Source organism: Neoarius graeffei, chromosome 12, assembly GCF_027579695.1.
Source record: "Neoarius graeffei isolate fNeoGra1 chromosome 12, fNeoGra1.pri, whole genome shotgun sequence".
NCBI lineage: Eukaryota > Metazoa > Chordata > Actinopteri > Siluriformes > Ariidae > Neoarius > Neoarius graeffei.
Window position 1 is genome coordinate 80,446,629 of NC_083580.1, and position 24,191 is coordinate 80,470,819.

The 24,191-nt window shown below is 40.7% G+C and overlaps 2 protein-coding genes across 2 annotated transcripts in view; one reads left to right on the top strand and one right to left on the bottom strand.

The window, feature by feature from the left end:
- The window catches only part of gpr34l (G protein-coupled receptor 34 like), a 471,084-nt gene that overhangs the window by 309,860 nt on the left and 137,033 nt on the right, over positions 1–24,191 (top strand). The gene's annotated exons all lie outside the window — the stretch shown is intronic.
- Positions 1,982–22,866, bottom strand: LOC132895701 (protein NipSnap homolog 2-like). Its single transcript, XM_060936514.1, has 10 exons — positions 22,725–22,866; positions 21,910–22,049; positions 17,531–17,576; positions 16,963–17,057; positions 9,648–9,718; positions 8,220–8,360; positions 8,072–8,103; positions 4,584–4,678; positions 3,375–3,458; positions 1,982–3,254 (listed from the first exon to the last, which is right to left on the bottom strand). Exons 1-10 carry the CDS (start codon positions 22,814–22,816, stop codon positions 3,190–3,192), a joined length of 861 nt encoding a protein of 286 aa, XP_060792497.1. The 5' UTR covers positions 22,817–22,866; the 3' UTR covers positions 1,982–3,189.

Genomic DNA, 24,191 nt, shown 5'->3' on the forward strand with positions numbered 1-24,191 from the left:
GATTTGGATGTGCATGTAAACGTGTGACATTCACCTTCCTGATTCGCTGGCGTTGGTCAACGATGATGTTTTAGGTCATATTTATGCAGAAATATAGAAAATTCTCAAGGGTTCACAAACTTTCAAGCACCACTATATATTTTGAGAATAAAGTTGTAATAGTTTGAGAAATGCAGCAAGTTATAATATGAGAAAATATTTTGATAATAGTCATAATATTATGACAAAAGTGTACATATCAGTTATGTTCATGTGTTAAAATTAAGGACATTAATGATTTATTACACAGTTGTGTGAAGATATGACGTTTATCTTCTACTGGTGAAAATATTTTCAACACAAGAAGATAAACATCATATCTTTGTACCACCGTGTGATGTTCTTTATATTATATGGAAACATCCACACACAAAAAAATGCAAGTTAATTAAAAGAATTTTAATTTTGAACCGGTTCACCATTTTAACAACACACGTCTAGTGAGCAGGAAAACACTGGGAATGACGTCATTGGAGTGAAATATCGGGAATTATTATCCATACAGGACACTTTTTCCATGGAATAAAAACGTGTTCTGTTCCTTTCTAGCAGGTTTTATTCATTTGGCTTGACAGCATGCAATATTGTTAGCATATCACTTATCCTACGTGTATTACGCCACTCTACCAATGGAGAATGAGCATTGAATATGGTTTACAATATTGCATGGTTGTCAAGACAACATGACGTCACACATCGGAGACATAAAACTTCTGCACTAGCGAGCAACTGTGACAATTTGTAAACAAACATGGCCGCCAGGTTTGCTTCGTTACAAAATACAGAAGATTTTGAAAGAGAAAGACGCGTTGAACACCTGAAAGGAATGTTTATAATCATATTGTCTGGCTTTTGTCGTGGTCTATCAGATATATTCCATTCAGAGACTCGTCTTCAACTCGCTGAGTGGAGTGTATCTGATAGACCATGAAAAAAAGCCAGACAATATTATAAAAAATTTTTTTTAAAGTGGTTAGCGCTGTCGCCTCACAGCAAGAAGGTCCGGGTTCGAGCCCCGTGGCCGGCGAGGGCCTTTCTGTGCGGAGTTTGCATGTTCTCCCCGTGGGTTTCCTCCGGGTGCTCCGGTTTCCTCCACAATCCAAAGACATGCAGGTTAGGTTAACTGGTGACTCTAAATTGAGCGTAGGTGTGAATGTGAGTGTGAATGGTTGTCTGTGTCTATGTGTCAGCCCTGTGATGACCTGGCGACTTGTCCAGGGTGTACCCCGCCTTTCACCCGTAGTCAGCTGGGATAGGATCCAGCTCGCCTGCGACCCTGTAGAACAGGATAAAGCGGCTACAGATAATGAGATGAGATATTATTTAAATGTCACTCATATCCATGCTGTATTTTGTATGAAAAATGTGAATTTTTCAATATGAGAAGATAAACTTCATATCTTCGAGCTAACGTGACTCTTTTTATTATATCAACACATTCACAAACAAAAGGTCCCCATATTTATCAAAACAATCCATCGAGTTTCTCACAAGTGACAGAGATTTATGTCATGGTTTTGGTTCTCCATGTCCTGGATGGAGCGCAGATGAAATATACAAGGGGCGTATTTCCCAATAAAACACTCATTTCCATACGTTATTTCTTTTGTTGAAATATTGCTGGTTTATTCTCAGAATATCAGATATTGATTATTTCTGAAATCTTGTATTTTTTAACTGGTGGCCCTTAAACACCTTCATAAGTTTTCAGAACACCACAAAGTAGAAAATCAAACTTTGCCCACGTGAAGAGATTTTCCAGGCTGGGACACATCTATGACAGCAGAGAGACTGTGTTCAATCATGCAGTAACGTCTAATGTTCACGTGTCAGTTATAGAAATTACAGTGAACCCCTCCTTTCAACTGCATGTCCTGTTTTTTTTCTTGAACAGAACCAGATGTGCTCAATCTGAATATAACTCACAGCAATAGAGACAATCTGTAGTTCAATCATAAATTTATTTCAGTATGTACATCTAATCTCAAAGTAGTGGATATTAAATAAAACCATATTAAATATGTACGACTCCATCCATTAGCCACACAAAATCTCAGTTTGGCTGAGTGGAACTACATCCTGTCGGTTTTCTAAAGTATAAAGATGAATTTTTTTGATATTCGTTAATCGTTGGCAAGGTGACCACTGAGTTAAAAGAGAGCGAGTACGATAATTCAGTACACGAATCGTGGCCGTGACCGAGTCAGTGAGCGGAAATGAACTGGACAAACACCACAGCTGGAAAGGAAAGAAAATATGGTTAAATTTATTGGGCTGCTAGGACCCCAGATTAAAGGGCTGTCACTTTGATGAAGTCGTACGTGAACCGTTCTCACACTTCATATCAATCCAAACACACACACACACACACACACACACTGCAGTTCTCACATCTACAATCAGTATTCAACAAACTACCAACTCTTGGGTTTCATACAATAAAAGGAGTTGTGTATTATTAAATTTTAACTGCACCGTCTACTCAGCGTGCGTGTTTATTTTAGGAAATTATTTCTGCACACAGACTCACTACCTGCATTAAATCTCACACAGGTTCAGTTTCAACTGCAGTTCGATTACTTAGTTATAAAACTGAACTACAGTAAATATGCACAAGACATGAACATCACTGACTAAAGTTCCAAATCAGGATGTTTTGATCAATATCTCTGACTTAATGTACAAATTAAAAAAAAAAAAAAACAATATCACAAACAAGCATGCTAGAATTTATTTGCCTTTTAAAAAAAACTCCAACAAACATCCCAAAATGAAGTAACAGTCAAAACACCCTGACTGGATTTTAATGAAAACATGACCAAGGTTTCATGACATGAACAACAGAAGTGCTATAACTGCTGTAACCATGGTAACAAGTAGAAACCAGGAGAAGTTAGAGTGTATCCGGAGTAATTCATTTCTCTTTTGTTGAGCAATTCTGATCAAACTGGCCACATGAATTAAAATCAGTGAACGGACGAAGATTTTGGAAAAGGACCAAAAAACAAAAATGAAAAGTGAGAATGCTACAAATGTTCCTCCCCCCCGAAAAAAGTGAAGAGAGATCCACAGCAGTGCTCAGTTGGAATCTCGTAATAAAAATGGTTTGTCGGTTTGTTTTGCAGCTTTCTGTCCGGGTCGTCGTTATCGCTACTTCAGAGGTGAACTCGTCAGTGGGATCATTATTCTCGAGTCCATGTGCTGGATCAGAGGAACTAATGACGAGGAGGGGGAAAAAAAACCAACAAAAACAGAAAAAAAGAAATGGTTAGAGACTTTCAATTAAATTATTTTTTCCCCTCTCAATTTTTGTTTTATTGTGTAAATAGACTCACCCGTGTAGTAGACAATTTCATCCCAACCTTCATGCTGCCAAGCTGCATTTCTAGTTTCCTCCCTCGACTGCAGGTCTTTATACGCTGAAAAAGGCAAACAGTTAAAAAAGGTCAAAACTTTCAGAAACAGTTATTTAACCGAAGATGAGGTTATTATTTAAATAATATTGGCTGGCATTTTTTCATGGTATATATATATATATATCTCAGATATATTCCACTCAGCTAGCATGATACTGAACAAGTTGAAGACAAGTAGCTGAATGGAATATATCTGATATACCACAAAAAAGCCAGTCAATATTATTATTATTATTATTATTATTATAATAGCACATACACATTCCTTTCAGGTGTTCAATGCGTCTTTCTTTTGCAAAACTCTCTTAAAATCTTCCGTATTTTGTAACAAAGCAAACCTGGCAACAAACGATGTTTGTTTACAAATTGTCACAGTCGCTCGCTAGCGCGGAAGCTTTACGTCTCAAACACGACATCGTGTTGACTTGACAACCATGCAATATCAAACCACATTCAACGCTCATTCTCCATTAGGTAGAGTGCTGTAATACACGTAGGATACGCGATATGCTAACAATATTGCATGCTATCAAACCAAATGAATGAAACCTGCTAGAAAGGAACAGAAAACACATTTTTATTCCATCGAAAAAGTGTCCTGCATGTATAATTACTGATGTTCACTGAGCCGGAGGCCGATAATTGTTTTAGTATAAATACACAGGTGATTAATTTTAAAACTTCAAAAGCAGTACGTAAATGTAATAACTTTGCAGCGCAGACTTGTCACTTATCTACACCAAGTCACATAAAATACTTTTGTTTTGAAATCAATAAAATAAATCACAATTCCACCTTCCCTTTGAATAGTTTTAGACCAAACTTCAGAGCATCTTTAGTGCTTTTAGGAACAGCGTTTTCTTTCATCGCCTGGATTCTTCCTCACTTACAGTTGAGCGACTGGCCGCCATTTTGTTGAGTTGCTCGAGGTGAAATCAATACAATAAATTCGAGGTGATTATCGAGAAATTGTCCGAATCTTTCAACCAATCACCTCTGTATTTATACTAAAACCCGTTATCAAGTTGATTTTGTCCAGTTTTATGTCGGAGGTCATATGAAGCGTGACTACACCTGCTTCTTGTTCTAACTTTAACCAGAATCTTGTTCCATTTCGGGTTCACTCACCCCACAGGTGATGCACCATGTACAAACTTCCGATCTGAGAGAAGAACCCTCCCACAGCCTCGTTGTTCTGCTGTCGGAGCTCAATAGCCCGAGCCCTGAAACACATCACAGACAGTTTCATCATCAGACCTTAAATGATGGGCACGACGCTCTATTCAGACGCAATCAGCTGAACAACCGCACTAAATCACTCAGAGTGCAGTGTTTAGAGAATTAAACCAACAAACAGAGAGAGAAACAGTGAACGCGACAGAAAAAATCCTGTCGATGAAATATAATGATCATTATTGAGTGATTCATTGAGCTCTGTTGGCTTTCGCTGTGCACACATGCACTGGGGTGATATTTGGGGGTTTCGACACTCACCTAGTAAAGGTTTATTCACTTTTTTCCATCAACACCTTTCTGATCAATGAATACGAGTTTTACATGCATATTTTCAGCCTTACAAGCATCTCAGACCATGTGGTTTTGGGTTTTTTTTGCATTTTGGTTCATTAATCGCAGTGAGAAAAAACAAAGCGATACAAATGAAATTGCAATGAACCAAAAGCATCAAATTATGCTCTGAAAATGGATTAGAAGTAGAGCTGTACAATATATCGTATTTTTATCATGATATCGATATTGGTGTCAAACGATATCAAAATTCATAATATCGATATGAAACTATTTTTTTGTCATTTGTAAGGTAAAACGAACCCTTCTGTCCCCTAAGGCACACCGTAGCCTTGTATACGTCATCCATTCTACTCCCGCGATATCTCCGCAACAGTAAAAAATCAGTTCTTCTGTTTTCATACGTGTCGGGTGATTTGATATATTGATTTGTTAATATGTTGTTTGATTTGCTTGCTAATAGTTATAATAATACAATTAACATATATTTACGTCATATTTTTGGATGTGGGACTGGGTAATGTAAAAATGGCATCTACGGAAGAAAACAAGCACAACAATATTAGCACATATCCAGCTTGCTAGCTGTGTTAGATGTGTTAAACCGTGTGGATTTAAGTGGAATAATTGCGAGTCGTCCTGTGGTCAAGGCAGCGTTTTAAGGTAAGGCAATTTGGTTATTAATGTTGCCCGCCGCGGCATGTTTACTTGGGTTCATTTGATTTTGACTTGTGCATCTGCAGCTCGCATCATGCTTTGAAGTAGGTTCTGCTAAGGACGGGTTTATTGCGCGATGTAGACGGACTCAGATGTAATTACATTGTTTTTAAAATTCTGTGCGCTTAAAACGGTGTCCCCCTGCTAATCATGTAGCCCTAATCATGTGTTGCTTTTATTTTTCTTAATGGTGAGTGAAATATCTCTGCAAATGGTATTTCAATGCTGACATGCCAAAAAGATAGCGGAGTCCACATTTGGAAGAGGAAGGAAGAGAAGCCTGATGCTTGAAAATAGATCGCTTAATCCACAACGCATATCTGTATTTGAGACATAACCTGCAACTAGTGGGGATGTTTTGGAATGACTGTGCATAGGGTGTTTTTGGCCACAGAACACTAACCCACAGTAGTAGGAGGACTACTGGGTTCGTGGATTTTGTCTGTTGACTGAGCGAAGCATGGTGTTTGCCTTGTGCCATTTCACGTAGCATCTAGCTGCAGTGCCACCTACACTTTCAGGGAATGTTTACATGCCGCTGAGCTATTTTCATGTATGTTAATTCTTAAGGACTTGTCTCTATATTGTGCGTTTTCACACACGGACTGGCCATCGGGAGTAGCGGGAGTTTTCCCGGTGGTTCAGTGTGGGCCGGCGGAGAAAAAAAAAAAAAGTTGCGCGCTGGCCTTTAATATGATAAGCAATGTTAACAGTTTCTTTAAGAAACTGTTAACATTGCTTATTACAGTTGCGCGCTGGCCTTTAATATGATAAGCAATGTTAACAGTTTCTTAAAGAAACTGTTAACATTGCTTATCATATTAAAGGCCAGCGCGCAACTTTTTTTTTTTTTTTTTTCTCCGCCGGCCCACACTGAACCACCGGCCCACCGGGAAAACTCCCGCTACTCCCAATGGCCAGTCCGTGTGTGTACGTGTTTAATGTTGGTGTCTTAACAACACACAAGCTTACGTTGTAGTGTGTGTGTGTGTGTGTGTGAGAGAGAGATTTTATCCTTGGCTGGCTACGAGCCAGTGTGGACGTTACGCAGTAATCACTGGTAATACCAGCGCTGGCTCGAGCCTCTGTGATCGGAAATGTTGAGTGAGGAGAACGTGAGCCTTGTGCAGGCTATAGGACCTATGCAAAGTATGCGCTTGCACAGTAAATAGTTTAAGTAAAAGGCGTTTCAGGGTACAACGGGAAGGGTTGACAGGTAGCCTATGAGGCCTGTACTATAAAAATGTGGCCCGGTGCCTCGGGTGTTGATGATCGGGGCTTTAAAAAAAGGTGTATATCGTTTTAAAAATCGCGATATCAATATTTACTGAAAAAATCGTGATATTGATTTTTTCCAATATCGAGCAGCCCTAATTAGAAGTGTGAAAGACTTCCAAGTTTAGATCTTTCCAGCAGACTTGTGCATTATGGTGATGAAGTGTGTCAAAATACACAGAGATATGAGATATAAAAACATGCAAATAATCATGATATATATTGCATAGTAATCAGAGAATCATATGATTTGTCACTGATTTATTAAAATAAAAATCCACAGACATGATTTTGAAACTCACATCTGTTAGGCATATTTAACCTCAGTTTCTTTTGGACTATATTACTGAGTGATGTTTTAAAACTCGTGTTTAAAAACACGCTCTCGCGATTCATTTTATTTATTTTTTTAATTTGCAAACACGACTAGCTGAATAACACTCTGTGCATTGAGATGACCGCATGATTAAAACTTTTACTGACTGATCTGAGCACGCTACGACTTAGGAATCGGAATCGTAGTTAGGAAGGTTTGCAAGTTTAGCTTGGCTAAATACAAGCGCTTCATTTTTCATTGGAGGAGGGGTTTGGGGTTTTTTGGGGTTAATATTATTGAACAGAACCTAAAACAATGTCATATCACAAGCCAGTATTTCAGTGTCCTACATTTTCTTCAATACAGTAAACTCCCTGACACCCGGCTGAATAACACTTAAACAGGCTGCTCTCATCAAATCACCAGATTTATGTATAATATTAATTTTAATGCATTAAATCAGTAGTGAATACAGACATGCAGAATCAGCTGATTCCAAGATGGCAGGTGTTTTTTTTTTTTTAATAAAATTTAAGCAGGCAGGAACTTACAAGAATATTGAGAATTACGGCAAGCAAAACGCAACCAAATTATCGTTAATTTATACATATTCTATTTCATGGACTGAATTTGTGATCTGAGGCATGTTACCCTGTGGTCTCAAATTTCAGCAGCTGGAAAGGCAACAAAACCAGTTCAGAAAGTTAAATCTCCCAGCATACATTACTGAAAAGATTTTTAAAAAAAAATCTTGTGTAATTTTACAATTTATGTTCCTTACCAGTAATTTCCCCACTCGATCATCGTTCCAGGCTGGGGGAGGGGGAGAAAGTGTTCACATCACAAATCAAATAACTAAAACACATGGCAATGTAGAACCTCCAAAATCTCAACTCTCTATAAGAACAGTATTGTTTGCTGTTCCATACCCGGAGCTGGTAGGACCTGAGCTCGTATATATTGGGCCCGGCTCTGGGCACAGGCTCGTTCCAGAAGCTGAACTCGAGCAGCAGCTGATTTCTACGGGACAGCAGCATCTTCCCTCGCTTTTCTCTGTACTCCATGAACTCCTGATTAGATACACACAAAATTCAATACATCATGGTCAATTCAATTCTAAAATTTTATCGTCATTGTGTTTCACACAACATAATTCTGTTCATGACTTAACGTCCTCAAGGGCACAAAAACAAACCGAAAAAAATATACACAGTATAAAAATGATAGACAGAAAAAAGAAATACAACAGTACAAATGAAAAGCAGATATTACACTCACGGATTATTAAACATACACCTGCGTGATGCTTTTTAGTGTTTAGCCCATTTATTGTGTTGTGTGTTACCCTGGCTTCAAGAGCAAGTGACTGATAAATTTGAAGGGAAAAAAAAAAGGTATAGTTTGGATCATTTCTAACATATTTATCCATATCCTCCTGAAGAACAGTTTCATACTACAAAAAAAAAACAAAAAAAAAACGCATACAGCTGTATATATTGTGAAACTGTTATCGACTGCAGTATTTCTGTGACTTATAAACATACAGTACTGTGTAAAAGTCTGAGGCACATGTAAAGAAATGCTATAGAACAAAAATGGCTTAAAAAAATAAAATGTTACCATTTAAAAAAAAAAAAAACTATAAACAGCAATCAGTCAGACATAATAAATGAAAGGCAATATTTGGTGCGAGACCACCTTTTGCTTTAAAAAAAAAACAAAAAACCCACAGTCGTCTCAGGTCCAGTGAGTGCAGTTTTATGCAGAAATGATCTGTAGGTTTTACTGAGCATCTTACAGAACCAGCCACAGTTCTTCTGGACACTTTGTCACACTCGCTTCTTCATTTTGCACCAGTAGCCTTCATTATGTTTTCTTTTTTAATCTGAAAAGTGCTCCTTTATGGAATATGCTGCTCAGATACAAACTTTTTTTTCTGTAATGTTTAATTTTGTGCTGGAAACAAACAAACAAACAAAAACGTTTGGAACTCTAAAATGTTTTGTAAAACTTGATAATGTAGAAGTCATAAAAGAGAAATCTATAACAGTTTGTATGAAAAAAAAATATATGGGGACTAAGAGTTTTGCACAGGACTGTATAATCTGATGCTTTGTTCTTATAGTTATTAGCTGTTATTCACTTGAATTAAAGAAGTTTAATCCAAACAAACAATTCGACCCCACACTGGACCTACAAACAGTTCAGGAATAAAAAGCTCGACGGCTCTAATAAAAACACCCACAATGTTATGGCACACGTTTAGTGTCCTGTTTAAACACCTGGATTACGTTCATAGATAAAACATCCCTGGCTTTAAAAGGTTTGGGAACCTGTGGTCTACTGTACAGCTCTACCTTATTCTTCCTGAGTTTGTTCATGACCTCAGTCAGGGCAGGGTAGCCTCCTCTGTATCGCCACAGATGCACTGTGAAGAAGGAAAGAGAGGAAATATAAATACAATAAGGTGACCGCGTTGCTGTATATCAAGTCTGAAAGTAGATCGGCTCACATTTGCATTGTTGTTGTCTCAATATAGTAGTTGGCACACTTTTTCACAACAAATTTTCTGTGAAGAGAGGTTTATTTAACGTTTATGGAAGAAGGCTTCAGTTGCGCCTGATCGATACATCGGCATAAAAAAAAAAAAGAAATGGAGATGTAAAATGGATCCTTTAATTAACTACGATAGGAGAGGTGTTGTGTAGTTTGTCCACTGTGTTTGGAACAACACAAATCCCAACAATCAGCTGACCCAAGCAGACTAACAACGGTGTGTCAGAGATGACAGTCAATTTCAGGTGGACAAAAATTAATGGCATGGACAATTTTTTTTTTAGTTTTAACTGAAGTTCTCTTTGTACATCTCCTATAACGTACAAATAAACTGTCCTTGAATATTGCATCGTTTAATAAATTAAACATTGCATGAAGATGGATTAAACTTTTTTTTCCCTAAGCAAGTAGGTTTACCTTAAAAGAAGATACACAGAACCATGGCCTCACTTTTTGTTTATAAATGCCTTAAGACCTCAAGAATGGTATAGGAATAGTTTTAAGCGTTAACAATAAATCTAATATAGCAATTTTTATGATTAAAGTGATTCACATAGGTAGCAGTCTGAATGATACCCCTTTTCCACCAAATCAGTTCCAGGGCTGGTTCGGGGCCGGTGCTGGTGCTGGTTCACAACTCGTTCAACTTGCGAGCCAGCTGAGAACCAGTTTGCTTTTCCATAGCTCGTGGTGCCACGTCATTACGTCGCTGTATACATCAGTTACGTCGCTACGTTTGCTTAAACCTTGGCGCGAATATCGAAGCAAAAACAACACGGAAGAAGCAGCAGCAGCAACAACAACAACAATAATAATGGATGACTTCGCGTTTGTACAGCTGCTGCTTCTCGTCGCTTAAAAATGGCGATCTTTCGCGGTCTTGTTATTGTTGTTGGTCTTAACAACTCCGCCCCCCCGCTGACGTAAGCGGTTCTTTCCTCTGGCCCAGCAGAGAGTTGGTGCTAGCCTGGAACCGCTTTTTCTGGCCCCAGAACCAGTTCTTTGTCAGTGGAAACAGAAAACCCGGTTCCAAACTAAGCACTGGCCCCGAACCAGCCCTGGAACTGCTTTGGTGGAAAAGGGGCATGAATGACCTTGACATCTGTGACGTCACCGCGGGAAGGCTATCGGTCTCATCACCATTTCCGCTATACTAAAACACAGAGCTGACTGCAACTTCAATCCTCCATTTTGAGCTAATTTATCGCCATGCCACGCACATGTGTTGCTGGCCAGTGCAGCAACATGACAGAAGGTGGATTTATGTTGCATTCACGGCCCAAGAATGTTCAAACTGCAAAGATTTGGACGCGTTTTGCGAGAAATTCACGGATTGGGCGCCTATGAAGTGGTCTCTCCTCTGCTCTGCACATTTTACTGAAGACTCATACGAAACCTCTGATCTGTTGAGGAGTGTTGGCTATAAGCCTGTATTGAAAGAGGGTGCAGTACCAACAATTAAAGGAAAAGAAAACTATAAGAAAAGGAAAGCAAGTTCAGTTGCACCAGTTCTCCCGGAGCATGAGCCGAGCAATAATGACGGAGTATTCAGTGTGAAGAAAATGGAGAACGAGTGGACCAGCTGACAGATTTCTCCGCTGGATGCTTTTTTTCTCTCCCCGCTGGATACGCTCGCCTCAGCAGAAATATCTCACCCTTAAGTGGAAGAAGCGAATGAATGAAGAACTGAAAGTCAGATTGTTTCAAAACAATCGGCTATAAGCTCGGCCTTCAAGAAGCAAGAACAGACGGGTAAGATGCGACTCATTTGGTTACATAACACTCGTTTACCTGCATTTAGATTAATCCATGTAACTTGTATTGTGTGTTTAAGTTAGCGGTATGAGATTATTTAATTTGCTTCAGAATGTGATTGTCTCGGTTCATCTGATTATTTAATGAGCCTTTTACATTTTATCAGTGAAAATGCATGCATGTACGTTGCATAAGTTATAATACCCATCCTGTTTTAATGAGAGTCACATGAGACAGTCAGTTTAATTCCAACCAATTCTCTAGACGGCTTTGTTCTCTGGCTTTATTTTGTAAGATGGGGGCCTCCGTGGCCGACGTGTTACTATCGGATTCACTTTCCGGTAGTTCGAACTGATACGGTTCTACGTGTATAGCAGTAGCATGTACACACACTCCAATTTCAGGGCTATCACAATCAGATGTATTACTATCTGAAGAATCCGAAGAATCTCCAATAAATCCGAACAAAGAGGCCATTGCACCCGCTCTCGCCTGCCGAGTCTGGCTTTGGTTTATAGCAGGGGTTCCCAAAGTGGGTGCCGCGGCACCCTGGGGTGCCGTGACGCACGTGCAAGGGTGCCGCGGAATTCTTGATTTTTAGTTTGTTTTGCCATTGATTTGTATTCATAGGGAAAAAATATTTGTATTTATTTTAAATTGGTTCAAACAGAGAAAAATGGTACTTTATGCTCTCCAAAATGACAGACAAAATAACTACGTGATAAAAGTGATATAAACATTAATGCAGTTTTGTGTGCGACGAGGAGTGTCGCCAGTAACGCATAGCCTGTTGGTGTCGGCAGATGGTGGAACCTAGTGCTAGTCCGATAGAGGCCTAACTGTGAAATGGACAAATTTCTTAAGAGAACAGATAAAACTCCAGTCACACAGCAGGCATCGGAGGCCATGTCCGACCAGTCAGGCGCAGCTAAACGACACAAACTGAGACATTACAATGATTCGTACCTCAGGTACGGTTTCTACTGGAGTGGCGATGCTACGTGCCCCACACCTGTGTGCTTGATCTGCAGGGAAAGGTTGGCTAATGCGGCTATGGTGCCAAGCAAGTTGGCAAGACACTTGGAGACAAAGCACCTGGCCTATAAAAATAAAAGACACTGAATTTGAGAGACTGAAATTACAAAACGAAACAGAAAGTCAACGCATGCTTTCTACTGTGCGTGTCAGACAAAGCTCAAAAGGCCAGCTTCTTAGTTGCCGAGCTGGTGGCCAGATCCAAGGAGCCTCACACCATCGCTGAAACGCTCATATTACCAGCATGCAAAAGAATGGTTGAAGTAATGATAGGACCGGATGCAGCCAAGGAACTTGACAAAATCTCTCTTTCAGACAACGCCATCAAACATCGCATTGATGACATGTCAGAAGACACGGAGTCTGTTCTCACTGAAAAACTATGCCAGAACAGAAAATTCGCACTCCAAATAGATGACTCAACTGATGCAAGTGGCCTTTGCCAACTGATAGCAAATGTGAGCTACTTTGATGATGACGGTGCCACAGAAAACTTTTTATTTTGTAAAGTGCTGGAGAATCATGCCACAGGGGACGAGATATTCAGGGTCACAGACGAATACTTAAGGGAACACAATCTTTGCTGGGATGTGTGCGCGCGTCTTTGCACCGACGGTGCTGCTTCAATGACCAGTCGGGTCAAAGGCTTTGTAACGAAAGCTAAGCAGAGAAATCCTTCCATGCGCGTTACGCACTGCATGCTGCATCGAGAGGCCCTTATCGCCAAAACTATGCCACCAGATCTTGCGAGTGTTTTGGATCAAGCTGTAAAAATAGTCAACTATGTCAAGTCTCGTCCACTCAAGTCACGGTTATTCGGAAAGCTCTGCAATGAAATGGGAGCGGAGCACCAGGTTCTCCTTCTGCACACAGAGGTCAGATGGTTGTCGAGGGGGAGAGTGCTGGCACGCGTTTATGAATTAAGAGAGGAACTGCAGGCATTTGCTATTGAACACGACGTTCCTTTCAAAGAACAGATAAGTGACGATTTCTGGTGGCATAAACCTGCCTATTTGGCTGACATTTTTGGGCACATGAATGAACTTAATATGAAAATGCAGGGACGGAATGAAACTCTTCTGACAGCAACAGACAAGATTAATGGATTCAGATCAAAATTAGGGCAGTGGCAGCAAAGAGTAGCTACAAAAGCTGTTGACGTGTTTCCCATGACCGCTAGTAATGCAACAAGCAAGACTGACATTTTCTTAGACTCTGTATCTGCGCACTTGGCCACTCTGGAGAAAAGGCTGGAGACCTATTTTCCACACACAAACGAGGAATTCGACTGGATTCGTGATCCATTCCACTCTCTCGCCAGAGCTTCAGCAGCAAGATGCTTGAGCACAAAGGGTCAGGATGACCTTGCAGAACTACAAATGGATCGTACACTTAAGTTGCAGCACGCTGATCTGCCCTTGGATACATTTTGGCTTCGTGTGGGGTAAGAGTATCCCTCAGTTTCAGAGAGTGCTGTCAATGTGTTGATTCAGTTCCCCACCTCCTACCTCTGTGAGCTTGCTTTCTCATCTCTCACCTACATAAAGAATAAGCTGAGACAAAGGCTGGCTGTAGAGCAGGACCTTCGTGTGGCACTGTCCACAATCCCCCCTCGCATTGACAGACTTTGTAGCCAAAGACAGACACATGTGTCCCATTAGGCTTAAAGCTGGCTGATGCTTTTTGACATTTACTCCTCTGTTCTGTTAGCCAAGTTTTAAAGTTGTAAACTGGCTGTTTCAGGAGATATGTCTGTTCATGAAAATGTTTGAGAAATGAAGAAGTAGAGATAAAATGAATAATAGGCCTACTGATTTACTAAAAAAATAATTCTAAATACTGTGGCCACAATGCCTTCTTGTAGTTTTAAAGCTGTAGGCTAAAAAGGCTGCTTAAGAATAAGATTTTCTCTATTTGGGACAATATGAAAACGTTTGAGAGGTGAATGCAAGTCAGTAGAGATAAACTTAATAATGGGCTACTGATTTACTGAATTAAAAAAAAAATGTTTCTAAATACTATTGTGATCACAGTTTTTGTAATGATGATATGGCAACAAAATGATCATTATAGTAATACAAGTTGTGAATATGGCATAATATACTAAATGTCAAAACATAGCGCAGAAGTATTCAGATTGAAAAGTAAGTATTACATTTAAGGGGTGCCGCGGATGGAAAGAGATACGCCTAGGGGTACCCTGAGCCAGAAAAGTTTGAAAACCACTGGTTTATAGCACCGGTTCCCGCTGTGACATCCCGCACTCAGGGCTGGCTGGCTCAGCGGGGCAGCTCGAATGCCAACTTTGCAGTCAATTTTAACTTTCAAAAATATATTTTTTATTCCCAATTATGCAGCATACAAGAGTCAAGGATGGAGACACTATCCACTCAGAAATGTATTTAAAAATAAAGGTTTTGCATTTCTCCTTTAAAAACACAATTAATAAAATGCACATGCTTCCAGATGAATAGTTATATGCATAATTTATTAAAAATTCAAATAACTAATAATTAACCAATTATCAAATATTTAAAATAATTAAATATAGAAAATAAAAAATATTCAACATAAAATATTAAATAATTAAATAAAATATTTATATTGACATTTATATTGACAAGTAATTAAGTATTTAATAGTGCTGTCAAAAATGTCGCGTTATTAACGCATTAACTTGACTCAATTTTAACGGCGATAATTTTTTTATTGCAAGATTATCGCTCTGTGACGATGCCACGCCCCGCACAGCCAGAGTCCTCTGCCCTCCCCCGAAGAGCCACGGTGCTCGGCTTACGGTAAGTTTCGTTTTCCCATCGGCGGCTCCAGCCCCACTTTGCAGTGGCTGTGACAAGACGTGTTATGCTCTGCAATAAAAAAAAAAAAACCATTGGTACAACCAGTGTTCGAACTATGCCGATATTTTCGGGGGGGTCCCTTATTTTCCCTTGGGGGGGTGCTTGCGCTTGTCTCAGAGTGCGGATCTCCGATCGCGTGCTCACTTCGGATATGCAAATGCTTCCCGTTACACACGATTGCTATGTCAATAAACATCATTCATCATTTTGCCAATATTTTAGAGACCCCCCAACATTTCCCAAATCATGTTTTCAAGGGATCTCATGTCTGTTTCAGGGGATCTCGGATCCCCCGAGTACCCCCGTAGTTCGAACGGTGAGCAAGCCCATTCACTTTTTTATGCTGATAAGAGAATTACAATGTTTTTTCATGTGACAAAAATGTGCGATTAAATTGCGATTAATCGCGAGTTAACTATGACAGTCGCGACATTAATCGCGATTAAATATTTTAATCGCTTGACAGCACTAGTATTTAATAATTACAAGTAATTTCAACAATTTCCCAGCTTAGGATCAATTTTTTAAAAATCTATCTATATCTAATTCTGCTGTACACACAGTTCAGAATGTTTTATTCAGGCCTGCTTGTCTACTTTTGTAATATTCACAAATGTTTGAATGCATTTCTATTTGAATGACATGTCTTATATTTTTGTTTTACTCCAGGGCCAGGTATCGAGCGATATCATTGTTGGAAATCACTGACCTTTTTCTTATCAGCACCAAAAATCCCTCATCAGTCACAGGGTAATCTTCAGTGTCAGCGCTTTGTAATCTCACAGTCAGACATAAAGCTCTAATTTTTAGTTTCCTGATATCTTTAGGACAGAAGTGTTTACGCTTTGTGTTTTGTTTTTCCTGTCTAACACGACAAACTGTGTTCTTTTGTCTAATTAACACCAAGAGAAAAGACAGACAGATGACGGTGAGGAAACGAGTGTTTATAGCTGCTATAATATAAGTGAGGAGAACAGAGGAACTCGCGTGTTTTGTGGACATCAGGAAAAAATGTAAATGCTGTTCTTTAATGAATAAAAAGTATTATTGTGAGTGACTTGCTGTGGAGAAGGTCCTGGGTTCGAGCCCCGTGGCCGGCGAGGGCCTTTCTGTGTGGAGTTTGCATGTTCTCCCCGTGTCCGCGTGGGTTTCCTCCGGGTGCTCCGGTTTCCCCCACAGTCCAAAGACATGCAGGTTAGGTTAACTGGTGATTCTAAATTGAGCGTAGGTGTGAATGTGAGTGTGAATGGTTGTCTGTGTCTATGTGTCAGCCCTGTGATGACCTGGCGACTTGTCCAGGGTGAACCCCGCCTTTCACCCGTAGTCAGCTGGGATAGGCTCCAGCTTGCCTGCGACCCTGTAGAAGGATAAAGCGGCTAGAGATAATGAGATGAGATGAGACTTGCTGTGGTCCAGGAGGACATGTATCAAACACTTCAGGAAGTGCTGGTGTTGAACTCATGCGCACCTGCTTGATCCTGCTCTCCATACCACGTGTTCCAGGTGCCCACCAGCTCGCACGGATAATCAGGGTTGGCATGGATAGATGGCAAGACCTGTTCACTGTGTGTGCAAAAGCAGTGATTACATTAATTAATTAATATAAACTCCTCAGCATTCGACTGCTGTCAGTTAGACTGCTCCATGAACACACCCAGCTACACTTTATATTTAAAAAAAAATTTTTTTTTTTTTTTACACATAATTCTGCTACCATTAAAAGTACAAGAGTGTGTTACATTGATTTGCACGTGGAACCAAAGCACAGCTTTGCTTTCCCAAACATTAAAGATCTGAGCAAATTATTATTATTATTATTATTATTATCATCATCTCCCAAAGCACAAAGATGTAAAGTATGCATTTGATCAAAGCAGCAAAACAAACATGAAGGCAGTCACTGTGAATCTGCATAAAGGTTTAGAAAGAAAACTACTAATAATGACTGAGTACTAATCAAATTTTGGACTTGTTAGGGGAGAAGTCATGAAAACACCAACTACTACACAGCACCATCTCAATATGGATGATCTTACCAAAGTTTGTTATAATCATCAAGGCACTCAGGCTTGACATTGTGAACTGTAAAAGAAAGGCATGTTATGCACTGAAACACACTGTGCCTCGACTGACTAAAGGAACAAATCTGCACGTTACACTACACTGTAATCTTGCCTGACAAACAAACGCAACAGGAGTTGCGCATTAGGCTTGTGCGATATAATGATTTAATTGTCTCAACACAATATTACACTTCTACGATATACAGTGACGTTTACTCTAATTATATATTTTACTATAAATATGCAGGTGATGATAGAAAATCGTGTGTGCTGACAGTTTGAATTTTTCGACCAATTTCTCAAATCACCACCTCGAGCGACTCGGCAAAATGGCGGCCAACGGCTTCGTCACCATAAGTGAGCAAGAATTACAAATGATGAAAGAAAATGCTGTTCCTAAAATAAAAGCACGAAAGATCCTCCGAAGTTTGGTCTAAAACTATTCAAAGGTAAAGTGGAATTGTGATTTATTTTATCAATTTCAAAACAAAGGATTTTGTGCGAGTTGGAGTAGAGAAGTGACAAGTCTGTGCCGCAAAGTTGTTACATTTACATACCGCTTTTGAAGTTTAAAATAAATTAATACAATTATTATTATTTTTAAAATAATCTGTGTATTTATACTAAAACAATTATCCACCTCAGGCTCAGTGAACAATAACCTCGACTTGATCTCACTGATATTCACGTCACCTTCAGAGAATAATTGTTAATTATAATATTTCCACACCGTTAACCTTTACACATTTTGCGTAGGAGCTCTACAGTTTAACCCCAAAGTACATTAATATGAGTTACAACTCAAAAACTCATGTTATTGAATGTTTTGAGTTCGTTAATTCTATCAACGTCCAGTACGTTTGACTTCGCTAACATCAGATATTTATTTATTACAATCGATGCTGAAAATGGTCCTTTCACTTTATTTTGACTTACAAGTATGAAATCTGATGCTTTATAAAATGTTAAATGTATAATTAGATAAACAGAATGTGATTAAATGCTGTCCTGCGCTGTTCATCTCTCAGACACGTTCAAACGCTCCGAGTGGCAGATTAACAGCGAAAACGTCAGCCACGACGGTGCACGATATTATATTCGACGACAATATGGAAACAAATTATAATAAAAATGCTCCATTATGATGTTTTACTTTCTTACGACACGTTACTGCAGAATCACCTATAAATACACCATCACACAGCTGTTTCCCATACTTGCCAACTCTACTGATTCACGCAGTCGTCTACCAATTTTAGTTCTAAAATAATACCGCGTTATAAAATAATCAGCGAGCATTGCTGTTGGATTTGCTCTTCTGATCTCGCTTCAGCTGTTTTCAGCACAGAGGATACAAGTCTATAGACCCTTTTCACGTGACGTCACGACAATCGCGGCCGCCATTTTGGACATGTACTACCAGTAGTTTACCACAGCCAACATTGAGGAACGGCAGCAAAGAAAGTTTTTACTTTCAGCAAGACTTCCATCATGCCACTATATTGTTGTGCACCTGGATGTAGTAACCATCAACAAACAAGGCAAGGGTTATCATTTTATCGGATCCCGACGGAGAAGATGGATAGCGGCCATTAACAGGAAAGATTGGCAGCCCTCGGCATACCAACGCTTGTGTAGTGACCACTTTGTTGGAGGTAAGACGAATAAAATTAGCCAGAAAAGGCATTACATTGCTGCTAACATTCTGTGGCGGCGAGTGTGTAACCAAATAGGCTAAAATAACCCATTGTAACCTCTTTGTTCTTCTGTAGTAGCTATTGTTGACTAGCTAATGTCAACAACATAGCTAGTATGTTACTGTAGCAATGTTTACGTTCAGTCATTTGGATGACTGTTAAAACCTTTCAGTCTCAAGTTTTCCCTTTACTGTATTTACTAGTTTACTGTAATTATGATCCAGCAGCTATTTACACTGGATCCAGTGTAAATAGCTGCCGGAGCGCGCTCCGGCTTGTTCCCCCTCAAATTAAGCAGCGCGCTCCAGCTTGCTCCCGGAGTGCTCCAGCCGAGGTTCCCCTCAAATTAAGCAGCGCGCCGGAGCGCGCTGCTTAATTTGAGGGGGAGCAAGCCGGAGCGCGCTCCGTAACCTCGGCCGGAGCACTCCTGGAGCAAGCCGGAGCGCGCTCCGGAACCTCGGACGTTGGCGTGTATGTGTATGGCGATGGGTTTTTAACGACATAGGTATACAGATCATGTGGGCTGAAGTCAGGTAAAGATGAGGGCTTCGTGTACTTCCGTACGTCAGTGAACAATCCTGGTGGAAGCAGGTAAACGTCGTTCTCTAAGCCTGCTAACCTCAATTTTTGCAAATACCTCTCCCTCTGCTCGCCCTGTAAATGCCCTGCGTCGCTGGATAGTGAAGGTGTTTTCTGCATCTCGCTCCTTTTTCTTTTATGTTTTTCGTTTGTCGCCTTCCTCGCATTCAAACTGATTCGAGCCGAAGTCCACTACATGTCCAAAATGGCGGTCGCGTTTACGAAGGTCACATGACTGAAAAGGGTCTATAACATCAACGAGTCATTAAGTGAAGCTGAGAGCCAATGGAATGGCACAATAATGATGCTGAATCTAAATCGTATCGCTCTATCGTGCCATTTCATTGGCTCTCAGCAATGAGCTCATATTACAACAAATCGTGCCAGTATTTGTAAAAACCAAACACGCGTTGGTGATCATGAACAATGAAAACTCTGAAGGAAAAAAAAAAAAAAAGATTTGCAATGACAAGTTCAAGGCGACTTGGTCGTCAGATGATCCAGCATCAAAGCGAGGTGAGAAGCAGCGTTTTGTGACGTACGTTCTTTAACAATTTTCTTCAAACATACACTCGGAACGCAGGAGAATACACCATTTTACATTCTGAAAATGTTCCATGGTGGTGGGGGTCTTGATGCGTACCCCCAGACCCTCTAGAAGGGCACGGCTGCGTCACGCAATCTGGTCTCCTGCTTTTCATTCTCAGGGGGTTGGCAAGTATGGTTTCTGTGATTATCTCTGCCTAGTAAGCAGTTCCTGACCACATCGCTAGTGGTATTGTCCCACCCACCCAAACAATTCAATTGTTTATAGTTAGTTTTTGTTTTTTTTCTTTTTTAGACATCTAATTTTTGGGTTTGTTTACCTGACATGTTTCGACGTACAACTTCCGTCTTCCTCAGAGTGTCACCGGATGTTATTGGTGACGCATCTTTTATCAGCTGCTGTTTCTGAAGGCGTGGCCTTCCTGTCTGGTTTGACAGGTCGGTCACGCCTTCTACTGTCTGTTCGTCCCCTGCAAGATGTCACTCCAGGTATGGGAGAGCATGTATGCGCCCTCATCCCGCTTGATGGTCCTCGGGCTTCGCTTACGGATCTCCATGGCCTCCCTGATCCAGCGCTGATGTTTGTTATCTTCTGTGCGGATGACTCTGGCATTCCCCCAGTCCATAATGTGATTTTCCCTTTTACAGTGATCTGTTATAGCTGACTTATAATTTTCCTGTTGTGCCTTTTCTTTTATTGTTCGGGTTTGTCTTGTAGCTGTCTCCTTTTCGCACTCTTTCTTATGTTCATGTTTTCTTGTGTTGAAACTCCTTCCTGTCTCCCCAATATAAGTTTTATTGCATAATTGACATGGAATCTCATATATGGTGTTGCATCTGTTGTCCGGATGTATTCTGTCTTTGGGATGAACCAGGATCTGACGGAGTGTTGTGTATGGTTTGACAGGTGTGTTAATGTTATGTTTCCTCATTACTCTTTGAATGCGTTCAGTTATTCCCCTGATGTATGGTAATGTCACTACTCCCCTGTGTTCTTGTTTGTTAGTTTGTTTTTTCTCTTTCTTCTGTGTTTTGTTGTTCTTAACCTGTTCCGCCCCTTTGGATATTGCCCATTGTGGATATTGACATGCCTTCAGTGCGTGTTGTATATGTTGTTCCTCCTGTTCTTTGTCCTGTGGATCTGTAATTATTGCTGTGCGTTCATGTAATGTTCTAACTACGGATATTTTGTGCATTATGGGGTGTTCGGAAGTCCAGTTTAAATATTCAGAAACAGCAGCTGATAAAAGATGCGTCACCAATAACATCCGGTGACACTCTGAGGAAGACGGAAGTTGTACGTCGAAACATGTCAGGTAAACAAACCCAAAAATTAGATGTCTGATGAAAAAAAACAAAAACTAACTATATTTAATATAAGACATAATGAACATAATCGAAAGAATTCAATTGTTTTTTTTTTAAACAGTAAGTCACGAGCACGGAAAAATAAATAAATAGAGAGCTAGATAAATATCGCACAAGCCTATCCTATCACATAGAAGTGTATGCTGATTAAACGGAACGTACACTGAATTTTATACAGGTTATGGTCTTCTTTCTTGGCCAGCAGATGAGAATGTGCGTCCTTCCTGGGATCAACTTTTCGCACAAAGAGAGACTTAAACCAGCTGTCTTCTCGGTTTAGGTTTGAGGACGCAGACAGGGCTCTGAGGAGACAAAGGAAGATTTATAAACTGTAGGAAATGGCTGAGATTGTGCATGAAAAGAGGAGCGAGAGAAGATACGGTCAGAAGAGAAGAAGATTATTTCATGAGTCAGAGTTTCACACACGATTCCTTTTTCCTTGACAGCAGACAGCCATGACACTGCTGAACTTTTCTTCTCATCTACTACCTCACCTCAGACCTACACACTCACATGCTCCTGTACATTACTCTCCACTAATTAGACATTCATATGAAGCTTCAAAACTGTCCCTGGCCACAAAATGCAACAGTGAACCCGTGTTTCTGAAGATGACCTTGAGCTCCACAGCTCGTCCCAATGCTGTGTGTTTATGCTCTGGAAACCTGCAGCTGCTCCAACTTCCAACAAAAACAGCACTCTTTTTCTTGTCAAACTCACTTCTAGGTTTAACTCTTATTATTATGAGACGCTCTGGAACCGAAATATGAGCTAGGACATTTGTATTCGAGTAAATTTCCACAGGAACGCTGTTAACGCGCAGACCACTCAAATGGCTGTGTGGTTAACTAGCATTAGCATGCTAAAGGGAATGAAACTCCGCTGAGGCGGAAACAAAAAGTAAAATACACGGTGATAAATCATTCATAAACCCAATGTGTCGTTTTGACATCTCGTACTTCAAAAATGGAGCTCACCTGATAGCTAATCCCGCCTGCTGTTTAGGTCGTAGCCCGCTGTTAGCCTGGTGCAGGCCCTTCCCCAGGCTCTGAAGGACTCTGGCCGCCATTTTTCCTCAGTGTCGAGCGGCCGCGGTTCCTGCTACATAACCCCAGCCCGGACTGCGCCGCCATTCCGCCCTCCACCACTAGAGGGCAGCACAGGGTCATGCAGAGCACAACAGTGTTACCGCCAAAAATCTCTAGTGAAATTTTGTTTAGAAATCAGAGATGGACAGAGAACCCAACTTCATTACTTTAGTCAAAGTTCAGATCCCACTGGTTAAATGCTTCTCTGATACAAGTGAAAGTTGTCCAGTCAAATTTTCACTGAAATTAAAGTACTGAAGTCTTCTTCTTCTTCTGGCTGCTCCCAATTAGGGGTCTCCACAGTGGATCTTTGGTCTCCATTGCTCCCTGTCTTCCGCATCCTTCTCTACCACACCTGCCACTTTCATGTCCTCTGTATCTCCTTGTTTTCGTTTGCCTGGCAGCTCCATCCTCAACATTGTCCTTCCCACATCTCTTCTCAGAGGTACGGTGGCGTAGCGGTTAGCGCTGTCGCCTCACAGCAAGAAGGTCCGGGTTCGAGCCCCGTGGCCGGCGAGGGCCTTTCTGTGCGGAGTTTGCATGTTGTCCGCGTGGGTTTCCTCCGGGTGCTCCGGTTTCCCCCCACAGTCCAAAGACATGCAGGTTAGGTTAACTGGTGACTCTAAGGCCAAGTTTACATTAGACCGTATCTGTCTCGTTTTCTTCGCAGATGCACTGTCCGTTTACATTAAACCGCTGGGAAACAGGAATTCGCCAGGGTCCACGTATTCAATCCAGATCATGTCAGCTCCGGTGCCGTGTAAACATTGAGAATACGCGGATACGCTGTGCTGAGCTCTAGCTGGCGTCGTCATTGGACAACGTCACTGTGACATCCACCTTCCTGATTCGCTGGCGTTGGTCATGTGATGCGACTGCTGAAAAACGGCGCAGACTTCCGCCTTGTATCACCTTTCATTAAAGAGTATAAAAGTATGAAAATACTGCAAATACTGATGCAAATACTGCCCATTGTGTAGTTATGATTGTCTTTAGGCTTGCCATCCTTCCACTTGCAAGTGGTAAGTGATATGCGCTGGGATCACACACACAGCGGCTCAGTCCCGAATCATTGCTTGTGCACTTCACTCGCGTGCTCTGTGAGCTGCGCAAGGCCGGAGTGCGCACCCTCCAGAGGGCACTCGCTGTTCAGGGCGGAGTGATTTGGAGCGCAGGATGCCTGCGGAGCCGAGCGTATCCGTGTATTGGTGTTGCTGTGTGCACGCAAATCGTGTATTGGTGTTGCTGTGTGCACGCTAATCGTTTTAAAAATGTTAATCTGATGATCCGCTGATATGGTCTAATGTAAACATGGGCTAAATTGACCGTAGGTGTGAGTGTGAATGGTTGTCTGTG

Coding starts and splice junctions, on each gene's coding strand:
- LOC132895701 (XM_060936514.1), bottom strand. CDS start 22,816: ATGGCGGCCAGAGTCCTTCAGAGCCTGGGGAAGGGCCTGCACCAGGCT. Junction 17,058..17,530: donor GATGATTATAACAAACTTTG/GTAAGATCATCC, acceptor TTGCACACACAG/TGAACAGGTCTTGCCATCTA. Junction 8,361..9,647: donor ACAAACTCAGGAAGAATAAG/GTAGAGCTGTAC, acceptor GTATCTAATCAG/GAGTTCATGGAGTACAGAGA.